The sequence below is a fragment of the Serinus canaria genome, chromosome 7, assembly GCF_022539315.1.
Source record: "Serinus canaria isolate serCan28SL12 chromosome 7, serCan2020, whole genome shotgun sequence".
In the NCBI taxonomy this organism is placed as follows: Eukaryota; Metazoa; Chordata; class Aves; order Passeriformes; family Fringillidae; genus Serinus; species Serinus canaria.
In genome coordinates this window covers 21,895,199-21,913,006 of record NC_066321.1, presented here as the reverse complement: position 1 = coordinate 21,913,006, position 17,808 = coordinate 21,895,199, and the positions used below count along the sequence as shown (strand labels likewise).

At 41.3% G+C, this 17,808-nt stretch overlaps 1 protein-coding gene across 2 annotated transcripts in view; it reads right to left on the bottom strand.

Annotated features, from left to right (window-relative positions):
• AGPS (alkylglycerone phosphate synthase) overlaps positions 1-7,772 on the bottom strand; it is a 45,679-nt gene extending 37,907 nt beyond the window's left edge. The window contains exons 1-2 of one of the 2 annotated variants that reach the window (XM_050976925.1): positions 7,705-7,761; positions 7,542-7,614 (exon numbers count right to left, since the gene is read on the bottom strand). In XM_050976925.1, coding sequence (XP_050832882.1) covers positions 7,542-7,614; positions 7,705-7,735 — 104 coding nt within the window. In that variant the 5' untranslated portion in view covers positions 7,736-7,761. Of the gene's footprint in view, positions 1-7,541 lie in introns of both variants that reach the window. The other variant, XM_030241579.2, reaches the window with a different exon arrangement.
• Positions 7,773-17,808: the final 10,036 nt, after the last annotated feature.

Here is a 17,808-nt window from a genome sequence, read left to right as displayed (position 1 = left end):
CCACCTGGCACTTTGATCAGGCTCTAAAAGACAGAACAGAGTTTAAGAGCTTTAACTCCTAAGAGTTTCTTTTCTGGTTGAACTATTCCTGAGTAAAATTAAGTACACAAAGCTTTACTCTGTCAGACAACATAGCTCCCATCACTGGTGTGATGATAATAATTACATTAAAATCTAATGTTTGCATGTTTGTAGAAGAATAGTTGACCCAAACATCTTGGCTACCTTGTAACATAACACAAAGGCAGGGGACTTCACACCCCCACATACAATGGGCAGTACTATATCTTGTGGCAGGTAAACACCAGAACAAGAAACTTAAGCATCCAATTTTTATATTCAAAACTGTACTGATCAAGTCTGAGGTTTCTATTTGGAGACAGGAAGGGCTGTTTTTGGAATGAGTATGCTGCACATACATGTGGTATTTGTAGCAAGATATAATTTATGCACCCTTCTGGTTTTCTTCTCAGACTCCTTTCCAAGAATACATATATATAGCCAAGACTCTCACCAACATCTGACATTATTCTCACTTTAAACTAATGTTATTGTAGTATTGTACCCAAACTGTCTTATTTAAAGATAACACCTTTCCTATTCATTAAGTGCATTAGCTTCAACAAAATACCAAGCTCATGAACTATCTCATTTTTGACAGAAATGTGAAATGCTTTAGTTAGAAATAGTAGAAATGGACCAGTACTTTCTTGCCCTCTAACTTAAATGATAGAAATTCACTACTGAAATATACGAAGTAGTACAAATCAAACCCTGCTTAAGGTTTTTAATGTGCATGTTTGTATATAGAAATGAAATTCTATTGCCAGAAAGAAAACAAGTCACCATGGAAGCAGTGACAATAGATTACCACAGTGTGACTAGTTTAAGTGAATTTAAATATTCCACCTTCATTACAATACACAACACTAAAACACTAGATTGACTCACTGGATAAGGATTTTTACAGTTGGGGGGCAGGAGGGTGGCCCCCAGCCCACCAGCTCATCTAGAGCTCCTGAAGAATCTAGTCACTCAGCTGGGCAGGCAGAGGCCTTGGGACTACACTATTTCAACAAACTGTACCTGCCAGCACTGCTCAAATCTTAGGTTTCAGTGATTGGCACAGTGACTGGATGAAAAAGTTCTCATCTCTCCCACAGGAAGCTGAAGGATAAGCACAGAGTCTCCCATAGATAGCCAAGGCTTCTTTGGAGAAGCAAGATGAATGTGCAGTTCAGTTCAGCTGGAGAAACGTGACTCACATGGAGCAAAGCCCAGATGCTCCCGTCAGTTTCCTCACAATAACCACTGACACTGTCAATTCATCACCAGCAGATACTCAGCATTAAAATCCCATACACATAAAATATTCACAGGCACTTCTGCTGCCCAATGGAAGAGCCAGCAGATTCCTGAAAATCAGCTAAAGTGGCAATTTTAAGGGCTACCACATGGGCTTAAGCACCAGTATTTGCCTAATGTAACACAGCCTTTCAAGCTGCAGAGTTCTTGCATAACTCAGTGTGTGGGTGCAGTAATACTGAGGCAGTATTATGTTACAAGAAGACATTACCCAAGGAAGAATTCCTCAGAGCCTACCCCAGTTGGACTTTGGGTTACCAATCCAGCCCCCCAGCTGGAAATTCAGAACCCTTTCCATGAGTGGTACCAGAAGATCCCTCTTCCTCTCCCCTGGAGCAGTGTCTCTGTTCAGATTATAGAGTCACACTTCTCAACCAGGCAACACTACAGAGTGCTTCTGAAGCCAGTAGTAAATCAGCATCAGGTGCCAGAAATAAAGAGAGAACATGCAGCCCAAGGAATTGTTTCAAGAATTGCTTTGTGAAAGCATCATTTATCTGGAGAGGAATGCCATGCTGCAGGCAGAGAGTATCTGCTGTGTTTGTCATTCTTATGCTTTTTCCCTCTTGGAAGACCTTCCCTGCAGCAAACCCAATACAATTGTTTTCAAGTCTGAAGTCAAGTAACACCTGTTTTATAACCTTAGACACATTCTAAGTTTGTGTATTTACTGTTCCTTTCAAACTGATTCCATGAAATACATCTATAAAAATCAGTCAAAGCAATTTCTTGTAATCCTAAGTGATGAGATGCTGAATATTCTTCATTTTAGACTAGAGGGTCTGTAGTCCACATTTCCAGCTAAGCCCCTGCAGCTGCACATACACCAATTCAGTTGCTATTCTGTTTGCTGAATACCTAACACAACAACACAAACCTGGGCTCCTAATTACAGTTTAAACCTACAGGAAGAAGCAAATGCAGACAACCAGATTTTAGGCATAACATCAAGGGTTCAGGTACTCAAAAGCAGAATGCTTTTCTTTAAACTATTCTGATAAAACAAGTGTTCACTTTTCTTACACACATTCTTAGCCTTGACTATTTCATTACTCTTCACCACAGTGTAATAAAGCCCCAAGGAATAGGGAAACTAGTGTTTCTCTAGTGTTCTTCCATAATAAATAAAGTCAATTAGCGTGAATTAAAGATCAAGCAGAGCCAAGACATTACAATCATTCTTCTCAGTACACACTTGGCCAAATGATGATTCTTATGCAACAGAATTCTTTACTAGAAGCTCTCCTTTTCCACCTACTACTTCAGCTGACACCAGTTTCACTTCTATCTTTGAAGAGACTCCTCTACTACAAAATGCACACACATGGCTACTTCCAGGCAGTAAATGAAACAGCACAAAGATCAGTCCTTTGAGAAGTATTTTCTGAAAGCTTGCAAAACCAGGAATTCTGCTTTGCTGTCTTAAAAGAAGTAACTTAATGAAGGAATCAACTGTCTGTCATTTTTCTGCACAAGTAAATTCATTTCCTGGACACCTTTTACCCATCCCATAGAGAACCTTTTAGCGTGCTTTGTAGCAAATACATCATGGCTCAAGAAAGCTTTCTGGCCTACACCATCAACCCCAATGGTATTGCACAAAATAGCCCAGTTTTGATATAACAACACTACAGAGGCATTAGGCTTGTCCATCACAATCAACCTGCAACTGATTTTTTATACTCCACATTATTTATTTTCTACAAAGAGGTGCACTAACACTTCAGGAAAGTCTAGTTGACTGCAGTCTACTACACTACTGATCTTCTTACTTTGCTTCAGCTCAAAGTAGCTTCTAGTCCAAGTAATTACTTTAATCTATTGCATTATCAGATTATTCTAATTCTATTCAGTTTAAATAAGCACATCAAGCTTAAATAAACAGCCATATACACATTCATTTTCTTGCACTTAACAGTTCAGGTCTCAGTAGATATCAAACAGCTGATCTAAAAAAGTCAGTTTTTGCTGTAAACTGCTACTTGCTTTCATATAATAATCTTTATTGAGCTTCACATATTAAACACTTCACACTTTCGTCTAGGTTCTTTTTCTAATAAAATTTTGCTAATGAATATATCCAGTTTGGCTTACTTGGTATCAAATGATCTAACAATAAATATTGTGTTACTTAAATTCTTAATAGATTTCCTACATTTCATCTTCCTGACATGCAACTACTTGGAGCTATGTGTTAGACATGAATTGCTGTAACAAATGAAGTCACTTTTACCATCAGATTATGACACTTTTTCATGTTAATGTTTCCATGAGAGAATCTTCTTTATCTGTTCCTCAAGTATTACCTTTGACTAACAATTAATTGCTTTGATGCAATCACAGAACCTCCTGTGAACTGCCACACCTTCCTCAATGCAACAGGTTCTTACTCTGCTGATTTCCTAAGACTGGTGAAGTGCCACCAGCCCTTTCCTTCTTCATCCTTTTTCACCACCTTAAACTCAGAAATCACCTACACCAGGATACAGCTTAGCACGTGTTGCTTAAACACTGCTCTCTAAAGGATGAAGTCTTTATTACAAAGACTGCTGTGAGTATTGGGGGTAAGATACAAAGCCTCTCTGAAGAGAGTGTTATATTCAAGTAGTACCAATTCTGTAGGAGTTATTCATGTTGCTGCATAACAACATCATAATTGTTAGCAGCAAGAATTGCAGGAGTCTATATGAAGAAGGTGCAGCAACATTAACACGTTGCCCTGAACAACCTGCCTGTGAACTCGACACACAGCTCACTACACGCTCATCCCTCAGTTTACCCTGTGCAACAGTATGCTCATAATAATTACAAGATATTCACAAGCCTCTCTTCATCCCCTAGGAAAGCAGCTTTTCCACAGAGAGAGGATAATCAGGAGATCCTGTCCAGCTTTCTGTTGCTCCAGGACAGAATAAATTTTAAGCCTACAAGCTACTGAGTCAACATTTAGTTAAACTTAATCAATTACCCCTTTCAACAAAGACACCTCATTGAAAGTTTGAGTAAGTCATACTATACAAGTTTTGATGAGATCAGCATCAGTGCATATTCCATCTCTAAGGGACTCTTACTTTTGAGCACACCCAGCAGTTACTCTGGTACAACTCTGTTCTAGGAAGTTGCTGCACCTGACTGCTTCAAAAGCAGTACAAGTTGAACACTTCATGTATCCACAGTTATTCTGAAGATTAAGTAAATTTTTAATTCAAGTCTCACCAGCAAAGTGAGCTTACCAGTCAACAAAAGTCAACATAAAAGGACAGGAAAGCTAATCTCAAGGAAGAGTCATTTTACAGCTCAATTATCTTACCAACTTTTTCAGCATGCCTATGATCCTCTTCAGGCTTCAACACACATTGTGTAACTATGATTCCAGCTATCACTGCAACACTCAATTAAAATATTACATTTAAGCCAGGAATGCCACTGAGAAATAATATCTCTTTACTCTCACAGCGCCTAAGATTTCCCTCAAGAGGATATTTAAATACATAGTTACTTGTCTTTTGAGGAATTTTCCCATCTCAATAACTAAAACTTGAAAAACTAGAAAGCGTATTACAATCCTTAAACACATCAACATGCAAATGCATTGCTCAGTCTTCCAAAGCATTTTTATTTGGAAGCAAGAAGAATAAGATGAGACCCACAGACTTTCAGCCAATACCATGTAATCTCCATCCTCCCCAGGCTGGTGAGAAATAATGTCTGGATAAGATCATTAGCAGTTTGGTCATTGAATATCAACAAGAAAGCCATGTTTCCCAAAGGCCACTGTCTACTGACTGTTAGAAAAACAGCCAGAAAAAAAATTCTGTCATCTCAGACCTAAAGTACTACAAAGGGGCTCTTTCCATCAAAGAAAGCCATTTACTTACAGAAGAAATGCAACATGAGGAGAGTGCACCTGAATCTGCTAAAGCAGTGTCTAGAGCTTTGCTACTATTTCAAACACTACAGGAAAGATGCAACAGGTAAAATACAAAGATTTTGTTTAAGGTACTTTTGGCTACAGCTTTGCTAGGAAAAATCAGAATAACAGTTCAAAAGAGGCAGTAGAGCTGAATCAGCATTCAACAGACTACAAGAAAACATCATCCAGCTTTGGATTGCCCTATTATTACCAAAAAGAGGCACGCACTGTCTCTAGGTCAGCTATTTTTACTAGATTCTTGCAGCAACCTTCTCAGCCTCACAAATAAAAATCAGCTCCAGATTAGTTGGGAGTCACTAGAACAAGACTCAGGTATTCATGACTTGTCCCCCCCAAATCAGTGTTGGCAACAGAACTTTCTCCTCCATCACTCCAAAACCTGGGTATTCTCCTCAAACATGAGCTCAACCAAGATCCTCATATCCTAGCTATACTGTAGTCTCAGAATTTTCCCATGCAGCGTCTTAGATGTGTTTCAACCATATCTCAGATGTTCAGGCAGAAACTAAGGACAGAGATAAAGCTCCCTTTAAGTTTCTCTTGTTTCTACACATACAAATAAGCTGGGCTCTAAGTAGAGCAAGAAAATTATAACTCTGGTGAAGAACAAGCTAAGCTTTCCAGCAAATTTCCAGAACAAGCTAAGCTTTCCCTTACACCTCCAGAGCAAATTTTTATTCTGAGTCCAGGTCAAGTTATTTAGAGGAAAAATACTAATCCATTATGATCCTATAGCAAGTCCTAATATGGGACAGCAATGTCAGTAACTTGTAGAAGTACAGATGTTAATCTTCCCAAGCCTCTGTTTCCATAGAGAGGAAGCTATCTTTCAGGTCACAGGCACTTTCACAAAAGTTTGTTTCTCCTGCTCTTCACAGATGCAGTAATTATACAGCAATACATTTAAATAAATCCCTGAAAAATAACTAAGATGGTATTTTTCTGGAAACAGTGATTTCTTCCTGGATTCAAAACAAACAAAAACTCAATATGGAAGGCAACAACTTCAGATCAACCCATTTGTCCCAGTGAGCAGCACTAGTATCAAATTCCCCTCAATGAGAACTAAATGCCTTCAAAGCTGTTCACATCTGACTGCATGTACATGACATCCCAGTCCTTCCAAAGCAGGCAAGTCCAGCTTCTGACTGTAGGCCACAAACCACCTGTTAGGAGAATCCAGGCTGTTCCTTGCTCTCTTTTTGAAAAGGTTGAGAGCAAAGCATGGGCTGAATGGAACTTCCTCAAATGAGGAACAGCTCTTCTATTCACTGCTTGCCCAGTCTGCCTCTGGACTACCCCCATGCACTAACACACTAGTTCCTGCCCACAGCTCAAGAGAGAACAGGAGCTTGTCTGCAACCTAAGCCTTAAAATGCTCTTGTGAGATAGCAAACCAACATACACATAGAAAATCCACATCTAAGAAAGGGGGAGCAGTAAAAGAAAGTCACAAAACTAATACAAGTCCCAGAAGAAAGGGGGCCTCATAATAATAAGCTACATGGAACTACATAATGGTATTATAAGCATAGCATTAAAAAAAAAAATCTAGCAGAAAAACAAATCCAAGAGCCAGTGAAATTACTTTGAACTAGACAATTTGATTGTCTTCCCTTGGTGTTATGTGACCTGACTCCTTACTACTACAGAGGCAGGAAAAAGTATTTCATAGCTCTAAAATTATTCATTTTTAAGAAACTTTTCTTAGAACCTAATGCATGAGCACACTCTGCCAGTATTCACATCAGCTGAAGGTTTCTATGAACAGGAGAGGACCGAGGGAGGAGACACAGACCCTGCTCTTCACACGTGCTGCATTCCTCATTAGAGCAGCCTCAAAGTATTTTACAAAAAAAAAAAAAAACTTCTCCATCACATCGACAGACGTGAAGCAGATGATCACGAACGACTTCCCATTTTAACACCATCCCACCTACTACAAAAACAGGCAAGAGGCTGAAGACCACCTCCTTTCGCTTTCCTCCAGTCCCCGCAGCGGTGAATGGCTTCAGCCATGTACATCACCCGCGACTGGCATCTGCCTCAGCCTCCTCCCGCCGCTCCTCCCGCAGAGCCCACGCGGGGCCTCCCCGGGCCCCGCCGGCCCGCGCCCGTGTCCGGCCGGGAGCAGAGCGCTGCCAGAGCGCAGCCCCAGCCCGCGGCCCCGGCCCCGCGCTCCGGGAGAGCGCCCGGCCCTGCCCCGCCGGCGCGGCCCGCGGGAACCCCCGCCCGCACCCACCGCTTCTTCGGGATGGAGCCGGAGGCCGGCCCGGCGGAGCCGCCTTGCGCCTTGCAGGGGCTCGGAGAGAGCGCTCCCCGCCCCGGAGCCCGCGGCGAGCCCCGCAGGTGCCCGGAGATGATGCGCAGCCGCCGCCGGGCGGAGGACGGGGAGCCGCCGCCGCCTCCCGCTGCCTCCCCGGCCGCGGCCGCCATCGCTTCCGTGTTGTGCCGCGACCGCCGCCGGGTGAGAGGGCGCGCGGGCGGAAGGCGCCGCCCGGCGCTCCCCGCGCGGGCCCCGCCGCACCGCCCGCCCCCCCCGCAATGAGCCCCGCGCCGCCCGCTCCCGTGCCCCCGGCCCGGCGGGGTCCGTGCGTCCTGCCGGAGCCTCCTGCCTCGGCAGCGCTGGGCTCGGTGGGCAAACCGGAGAGAGAGAGCGAAAGCGTTTATTAAAGATTTCCCGCCTCCGGTGCTGTAATTACAGCCCCTCTGGGTCGCTGAACAAACTTGAAAGAACACAAAGGTGTCCTTTAGAGATGCGGATTGCCTAAGTTAATGATGAAATGCTAATTAATGACAATAGCATAGGCGGAATACTTAAGAAATAGGTCGGTGAGGTGGCAGATAATCCAACAGGTGTTGCAGATTTTATCATCGCTGTTGATAGGGCCACAATGTCCCGGTGAGTGCCGGGCTGCTGAGCCAGGTCCCTCTCTGCCTGTGCAACCCGGCTGTCCTGGCAGGATCATGGTCCCGGTGATCTGCTCTCCCGCTCAACCCGCACCACGAAATGAATGCTGACCGACTGCTGGGAATGCATCCCCATCTCTATCTGGGATGCCCATCACTGGGCTAGTCCTTGCAAAAACGGACAGTCCTGACCGTATTTGAGACCTCTGGGAACATCTGGGATTCACTTTGTAGCATCACTTTGAAGAGGGAAAGGAATTGGGATTTAGGGGGGATACAGATTTAATGCTAACCCCAATTCATAGCTTTCTGTTATGAATTTACCTTGATGCACCAGAATGCTTTGGATTTCCACTCAGGAAAGGATGGGAATACTGGAAACTTTTTACTGTAGAAGAGATGAGAAGACGATTTTTTCCATCAGGGAATGCAAAAAAGCTCAACAAACTGAGTCCCTTACAAAAGACTAAGGAAGATCAGTTACCAGTCTTCAAATATGTAAAAGACTGCTACAGAGTGAAAGGAAGCAATCAGTCTGCCCTTCATGTCCCAGCCAGGTTGGTGAGAAGTAATGAGCTCAAACTGCAAGAGATAAGTTCAGTATTAGCATTAGACTACTTTCTAATGGCAGTGAAAATGAAAAACTGTTGTAGTCTGCCTAAGAAGAGAACAAAGTCACCTTCATTAGACAGCGTTAAGAACAGACCACATACATCTATCAGACATACCATTATAAGCAGTTCTGCTCAGGGCAAGGTGATGGGCTAGATGACCTGCTCAGATCAATTCCAACTTTTCCTCTGTGACATGAAGTATCTCACACTGGTGAAGCCCACTCAGTTGTCACACAGGACCTACTTTCATGACTGGCTTTTGCCACTGACTGGCACCGACCAGCTCTTTGGAAGTCCTGAAGTAGATTGCTGGGATCTATGAGATGACTGATACTTTGATAATGACATTTTGTCTATCAGTGTTGATTTATTTGTTCCTTTCTTCCTCAGATGTTTGTTACATATGTGAAATAAATTCCCAGGAGAATTTATAAGGCTCTTACACTCTTTCAGACCTCTTCTAGGGACCTGTTTCTCCCATGACACTTCAACACGGTACCTTTCCATTAACTAAGCAATTTGCAGGAAGTTCTCCAGGGACGGGCTGTACTGCACAAGCAGTGAGACATGGGCTCAGTTTCTCACCTCACATGCAATATTGGTGCTTATTTGAGGCATAGCTCCCCATATATAAACCAAGGATAACAGTATCTTCCTAGAGAGACTGGTCCGAAGATAAACACACCATGGACTGTGTGACAACATAGAACCAACCCCAGTAATGCCTACTGATGAGAAGCAGTTCATAAAAGCCACCCAGGTGTTATTACTGTTTGTTTTGCTTTTATTCTCACCATTGTTAATTGATTTTATGCCCTTTGTGTACTTTGTCTAGAAAATAGCCTGCAATTTTCCTGGGGCAGTGATTGCACTAGTTGCAATGGGATCTCAGCCTTAAGTTAGGTTTCTGGTATAAGTGCAACATAAACAGCTGTTGTGGCAGTTTGATAGTTTGGTTGTGGAGTTAAATTTCCCCCCTGTGAATAATTTGTATACAAGTTTCTGGATTAACACATGTATATCCACATTTAGCTGTCTGCTGCTGTGGAGGCAGTCTGTAGGAAACAAACACAGGTCTTGACTGAATTTCCATTCACATTGTTTACTGAAGTTCTGGATATAGCTGGGGGGACTTTCAGTCACAGTTACCTAAAACTTTCCACACTGCTGAATGCTGCCAAACAGATACTAAATCCCCTGTAGTAGGCTTCAGATTTTCCTAGAATGTTTCCTTGTATCCCAGTCTCTTGTAAGGAACAATAAAATAATGAGCCCATTGGTCATTTATTTAATCCTAATTGTAGAGTTTCACAGTAAAAAATTGACCTCAACTAGAACCTGATAAGTAATACTTGTCATCACCTCACAACTTATTTCTCAAAATAGTTCCAAATTAGTTTTAAAGTATGTGTGTGAATGAAGATTTAACTGGGGATGCTAGAGACATAGTGGTGTGATGTGGAAACTATTGAGAGCCTTGTCTTTTGCAAAGTAGAGTAATAGCTAAGTCACACTTAGTTTTTGTGCAACAGGGGACTTTTCTTACAATAAGAATGCTGAACTCCTACCAGTGCTCTGCATGCAATCTCTGCTTCCCTTGGAAGGATGGCACTTTTCATAAAAAGCAACAGTAACATAATGTGCTATCAGATTGTGAGGTCACTGCTTCTCGTTTGCTGAAGTGAACCACTGGCATGTTTTCAAAACCTGTATCTAAGTAGAGAATCTAATTGAACCATATAATTCATTCTGGTAAGTAGTAATGCTGAGAAGAAAACTTAGGGAACAGGATTTTGAAAGTAATATGTTGTGACACCAAAGAAAACTTATATCAGTAAAAATACCAGCAGATCTACAATGCAGTAGTTGGAAGTATTCTAATTGTTGTTGAGCCAAAGCAGCAGCCTTTGCCATTCCATGAGCTGTCCTGCCCACAAAACCGAGTGCATCTGTAAGCGTAAGTGAGATGCCAGCCCAGTGTGACACCTCACGTCAACAAAGGCCTGCATTTCCAGAATTCTGCACATTGGCATTTTCAAGAAACATAGTTTTAAAGCCAGTTTACAGTGTAATACAAAATAAAGTTGCCAAAGTACTGTGAACTTTCAGAGAGGTCTTCAAAACTAGGTGTCTCAGAGTTCCATTACACAGTGGTCCCATGGGAGACCACAGAGGGAACATGTTCTCAGGACAAACACTACACTCCTGGGCAACCAGCACACAGGCTGTGCAAAGAAAAGACTCTTCTGATAAATTTTCTTGCCTTGAGTGGAGTCCTGCAACAGGTCGTAGAGGATCACCTAAAATAGCATGAGAGCCCCTGAGATGTAGATAGCAGATGCAGAAAATTAATTGATGGCAAGTAGCAACTATACATACATCTGAGAGATGGTACACTGTTTAACCTAAACTGTAGCAAGAATTTTGAAATATTTCAATGAAGTTTTATAGAAAGATGAGAAAGTTCCCAGTCCTGGCAGGAAGTGTAGTGCTGTAGTACATGTCTGTGCTATTCCTTTACTGACTAAATAGCAGAAAAAGTTGTGGGATTCTTTTTGTTTATTTTTCATTTAAAACATTTTAAAGTGACAGAGCTTTGAGCTACAATGCTTAATTCACCTTACTGCTTCTTAAGGCAACAGAAGAACATTATCATAATACTAGGCTTTGAGAAAATAAAGAAGCCTTTACTTTCTAGATAAATGAAAAAGTAGGATCTAATTTTTTCAAGACTCTTCATATCATGGTGCTGTTGAAAGGCTTAAACAGAAGGAAACACCTATTGAATAAGGCGTGTTCCAGGTGTTCTTGCCTTCTCCAGTTCAACCACTATTAAGATGTGATTGACACAAATGTATTAGAACACCTTTTTGTTCTGTACCCCTGTAAAAAAAGACACCACCTACAGAAGAGGTGGGGTTTTGGCTGCCCTAGGTTTAGGATGGGTGTGGGACATCCACAGCTGAATCATGGACTCAAAGAAGCTGCTGAGGCAATAAAAGGGGGAATAAGGCATAAGCCCTTGAGATAACCTCTGGATTAGCCTTTTTTTCACCAGAGGGGGGGAAAAAAACAAAACAAGCCTCTACACACATTCATGAACATGTCATTCAACACCAAGTAATTCATGCTCTGGGAGGAGTCTGTTGATATGGAATGGGCCAAGAAGTTTCCCTAAAGTAGCCAATTTCTCTAAGACCTACTTAGGCATTGTGTCACTTCTACAACGTCAGCAGAGTCCCTGGGAAAAGGCACTGCATTCATCCCTCAGTCCATCCATGCACTACCAGCTTACAGCACTATGAGCTCACCTTATCAGCCTCAGTGCCACAGAAGAAAGGCCCAGGTCTCAGAGCTTACAGCTACGAAGCAGCTTGCAGGACCTCTAGCCAGTGGCAAGGATCAGCCTGGATTTGAAAGGTTAAACAAGGATAGGAGTGATAACAGGGAAAAAAATATAAGAGAGAGCATTGGCCATGAATGAAACCTCTAATCTGGGGATCTCTGACCATAAGCTGACCTTTTCTTATATAGAAAAGGTTAGTGGGCAGTATTTTCTCTTTGAACAAACAAGAAATGCAGATGTTTTTGTACATGGTGGTCAACTCTCTCCTAATAAAAAGAGTGTAAAAGGAGCTCAGCTATTTCAGCTTTCAGTCAAGATGATCTGAAATCTTAGAAACACCAGAACTTAAAAGTAAATATGTATCTCAATGAGAGATGTTCACTGAGAATCAAGTAGTAAGTTCTTGTCCATGGTATATTTAAAAGTATATATAGACTCCTCAGTGAAACTGCTGTAACTCCACTAACTGGAGTAACTCCACTGGTGCTCCAAAGCAGAGTTATCAGTGATATATTTTTACTATTGCTGTACTTAGTAACTCCAGACCTGAATTCTCTGTATACCAATTTTGCATGGAAGAAAAATACTTTCTAAATTGTTAGCTATATGCATGATAAGTTTGTGCATCCCTCTGTGTTGTCTTAGCTAGCACGAGTTTTAAGTCATTATAGTGCAAGGATTTCACATTGCTAGAGCTTCCTACTGCCTCGATGTTTCTCACAGGCAGCTCCTTTAAGCACTGCCTGTTCCTGGTCCTTGCAGCAGCCATCTGACTCTAGGTCCCACCAATCCACTCTTTGATACCACTGTTCTCATTGGCTACAGGTGTGGCCTGTTAAGATCAGGCCTGCTTCTAATCTTTAGTAATTGGTCCAGCTGCAACTCACTGGGGGATAAGATTACCTTCTATACCACCTTCATTTACCCACACTGTATCCCCCTACACCTCTGTTCAAAGCTGACCAAGCTGTTTGCCTCTGCAAATGGAATGAGATGCATCTGTTTCTTCTGATTACTTCTGGTAGTCAAACCAGTTATTCTCTGTCACTGGTAGCAATAGTGGCAGGTATGTTTATCAATGTACATACTTTGCAGGTGCACAGTGAACTCATTTCACCTTTTTCATTCTACTGGAATGACAGTCCTGCTGCATCCAAAAAACTAAGGGAAGAGAAACAAGCTTCAGAGAAAACTGCATAGAAATGTATAGCCCTGCTCTAGGGAACTAGATGTCAGATTCAACCCTTCCACAGTGTATGTCAAAAGCTTGTCAAGAGAAAAAGCTTTCATATTTACTTTTTGAGGCATTCTGTAAAACCAAACATAGATAACACATATGTCCTCCTCTCATGGCTTGGTAGGTGAAATTAAGCATAATTTGACATTTACAGACAGTTAGCTTTCAAGGTGCATATCCCAAAGGAGCTCAAGTGCACACTCTTTTTTACTGCCCCAAGACTTTCTCCACTTCCCCTTTTTTAAGAGAGCTGTCAGTTAAAGTGAAATGTAACTGGCCAGCATGACAAGGGAGCTTCTGTAGAAACTATTTGCCTCTACACTTTCCTGCCTGTTGCAATTCCTGCACACCTGCATTTTGTCTTGGTGACATTATCTCATGATTATTCTCAGTTCTCCATACTGGAAAATACATTATATTACAGCCCTTTGCTGAAATATCCAATCTAATAACGTAGTTTGATGTGTTACATTCAAATTCTCCCAATCTCCTGGAATTTCTCGGAATTTAGAGGAGAAAGAAGAAATTACATAATAATGACATTTGCTTAATTCTGTATTTTCCTTGTTCATGTCCCTAGACATATTGGTTCTAATAACTATTGTTAGTCCTAAGGGTATATAACATATAAAATGTATTGTGAAAGAGACTTGTGTTTTACTTAGAAGCTAAATCCTTTTATATGCTTTTGAGAAGACTATAAGTATGACAAGAGCTCTATAATTTCTGGATGAGAACAGCTTCTCAGGAGGAGGCTAAGTACAAGGGTATGAGGAAGGCTGATTGTGCTTGAATGCAGTTTAAGTCAGTTGAATTTTTACTTGCTTAATTAAAATAAGAAAAAGGTGTTATAAAAAGCCTAGTGTAATTGTACTGTTCTTGACTGAATCCTTTACAGAGTTCTTTACAGCTGAACAGGGACATTTATCAGATGACTTGGCAGAAATGTTTGACATATTTCAGTTAAAACTCTAACACTTTACTGTTGTAGCTGACTCACAAAAACCATTTCCTGGATCAGATGGCCAGGCAACTTAAGAAACTAATCAGCTATTGCAAATTCTTGGTGTTTAAAGAGAAGGACATTTTCTTCTAGTGATTATTACATTCTAAGAGAATTCCCTAAGTATGCTTTGGGGAATACCAAGGTATGCAATATCAGACACACAACTGAGTGACGTAATTGTGTAAACACCATGTCTGGGACAGGCAGAGTGTTTGAATAGACTGTGCAAAAACTGTTCCCAAAAGAAAGGAGACAAATAATTAAGTGACTCTTTAAAATGAACAAAACCCACCTTAGGTGTTTGACTCTCCTTCTAGGGTTCCCTTCACATAGTGATTGATCACTTTTCATGTGAAACAGTGTCTTTTCCCTTGCTTAAAACAATAGGTTTTCATGATCCTGAGTGAACTAGATGTCAGAACAGAATAAAATATCTACACCTTAGATTAAGCCTGTCTCAATAATTCTTATATCATATAATATTACTTGATATTTACGCAATAGTAAAATTGTCCTGTAAAGGTAGCTACTAATGGAAAGTCAAGATTATATAACTAAAAAAGGGATTTTATTAAACATCTGAATTTCCAGATGCTTTGTGAAAATGGAAGGCAGTTTACAGCTATTTGGAGACATCTGTATTTTTTCTGATATATGCAGGCACCCATATCCTTTTTATAAATCAGATGCACAGTCTTTTAACACACGGCTAAGAGTGGAGACTATCACTGTCATTTAAGGTCTGATGGGGAGATGGGTTAGGCTGACTCCTGATCTGCAGAGTTGCCGTTTATGTACTAAACTACTTTAAGATACGCTTATCCAAATAGCCACTTTCTCCCATCCCCTAAACTTGTATCTTTTTCAGCCTTGCTTGCTATTCAGTTCCTTCTTAGTCTGTTCCCCCAAAAGTTCCTGTGATTCCTTCTAATTTGGCTCAAATTCCCTGTGGACTGCCAAAACAGAGGTACTCTCCCTGTTTGTACTGAAGAAATATAGCAGAGTAATACAATCTATTTTGAGAGACATGCCTCAGAATGAAGACATTCAGGAATACATGCAAAGATAATGAGAATAGATTAGATGAGAGTCAGGCAGAGTGTGGACAAGCACACATGGTGGTATTAGGCATTTAATGGTCCCTTCATCTGCTGTGCCAAGAGGGAATTGAGCACCCTAAGCAATTACAAGGCAAGATAATGGAGACAAATTTAACATTTAGAAACGGCTTTTTTTGAACTTGCCACAGAAATCTTTGGCAGGAGACTGCCAATGCCATGAACATAGGATATTCTGTTTCCTTGTACCATGTTTCTTTTGTACCTCTCCTGTCACTCAAGGAATGGAGAAATGGGAAGGAGGACTTGCAGTCAGCAAAAGAGGAACCAGAGTCACAGAGCTGTGAACAGGGAACCTAAACACAAGCTAGTGAGCACCATCCACCATGTGGTGTTGTACTGGTGGCCAACCACAGCAGAAAAGTAGTGATTTAATGGTTTACAGCTAAATTATCATTATGCCAGTACTAGACCATTTGCATTTTGTTTGGGGTAGAAGCACACAACTTCCATAACTTACTCTCCTTTTCCTTGGAACTGGACCTAAGTTGTTCAGTTCTGCCCCTTCTGAGCTCAAAAAAACCACAAAAGGAAGAGACAGACTGAATTCTGAATAATAAGATCAGGTAGTAAATCAAGGAAGTTTGAACAAATGTAGCTAATTCTGTCATTATGTGAAACAAAACAAATGCTGATTCAACTCTAGTTTAGGCTGGGGCAGTCCAAGGCAGCTGAACTGAATATTTGAATGAGTAAAAGCAACATTTCTGCTCAGATGCAAATCTGTTGCTGTTTTTAAAATACAATTTTAACTTCAGAATGCTGATGAAAAGGGTTGATTTTCAGGATTTTTCAAATTACAGCACAGGATATTAAGAGAAATGAGCGGCAATTTATCTGAATATACAAGGCCATAAACTGGAGCAGTTCAGCAGCTGCTCCACAGGCAGCTAAACTGTCTTTGTGATGAGAGAGGGACCCTCATGGAGAAGAGTAAAGTGGACACTCATGGGTAGGAACCACTAAAAAGCATCATTACTGATAAGTAAGCAAGCACTGCTAAAGCAGACAGAACAGTGAGAGTTACCAACAGGCAGCCTGGCTGGCTGTCTCCCTTCCCTTTTTAGAAATATTTGTTATTTGTTGATTTTAACTTTTTAAAATGTTTTTTCCTTCTTGATGATGATTTGAATTCACCTGCACATTTGATTTGTGCCTTTAAGAAGTTTAGTTAAGTATATACAAATAATGACTGGCGTCAGCTTCTCCTGTGGAATTTGCAGCAGCAGGACACCTTAAATGCTCCTGCTGCTGCCTTGCCAGACCTGAGGACTCCAGTCTCGGGCACTGTCAAGCCAATGCTGTTCTCCAGTGCTTTGTTTCAATAGAGAAATGTGGCACATACAAGGGACAACAAAAGGCAGCTCCTTTTTTGAAGAACACAAAATAGATTAAGCTGGTCTCAGCTGAAAAGGATGCCATCAATTTAGACAGCAGCCTGCTCTTTCAGCTGAAAACACGGGAAATGGAGCAGCACAAATGGGTGAACTGCTTGATTCTCCAAAATATTTGTGAGATAATTAATCTCTGCTGCTTGCTTTGTTTGATAGGGGACCAGCTTACTGCTCCATTACATGCAGTGATGTCGCTGAAGAAGGTAGGCATTTTCAAATGAGAGAAAAACAGAATTTATTTTCTCTTTAACACAACATTCTTTGTGTGTTGAGAAGTGAAAAAACAAGCTGTCCTTGTGTTCATGGCTCCTCAGCACTGCAGGACTGGAAGTTTAGGGGCAAAGGAACAGTTGTAAAACAGAAAGTGGGGGCAAAGAAAGCAGTGCCAGACTTTGAGGGAGAAAGTACTACTGTAAATATACCTAATGACTAGGCATGAAAAGAGGTACTAAGTAATTCCTCATGCCCTTGTGATCTGAAAGCAGCTTGGTGAGAAACCTCAGGGCAATCATTCCCAAGCTTGCTGGAACATCAGGACTCTGGAATAATAGTGTTGGCTCCCATGCTAGAGCACTCCCTCCTGGCCTATGGATGCACTAGTTTTAAGAGGGCAGTTAAGGAAAATAGTACAACCCTGTGACTGAAGGAAGAATGAAACCATGATAATAAATTCAGCAGAGGGAGAGTTAGAAAATTGAGACATTTATCAGAACAATTATCTTGCTGTGACAATGGTAGCACTTGCTTGGACATCTTGGTACAAAGCAAGTGCTCTTGGGCCAAAAGCATTCAAACTGCCTTACTCCAATTAAAATAGCAAGTTTCATCTGGAATGGAGAGCGTGACTCCTGGTACACACAGAGCTAAAATGACTGTTCTTGAGC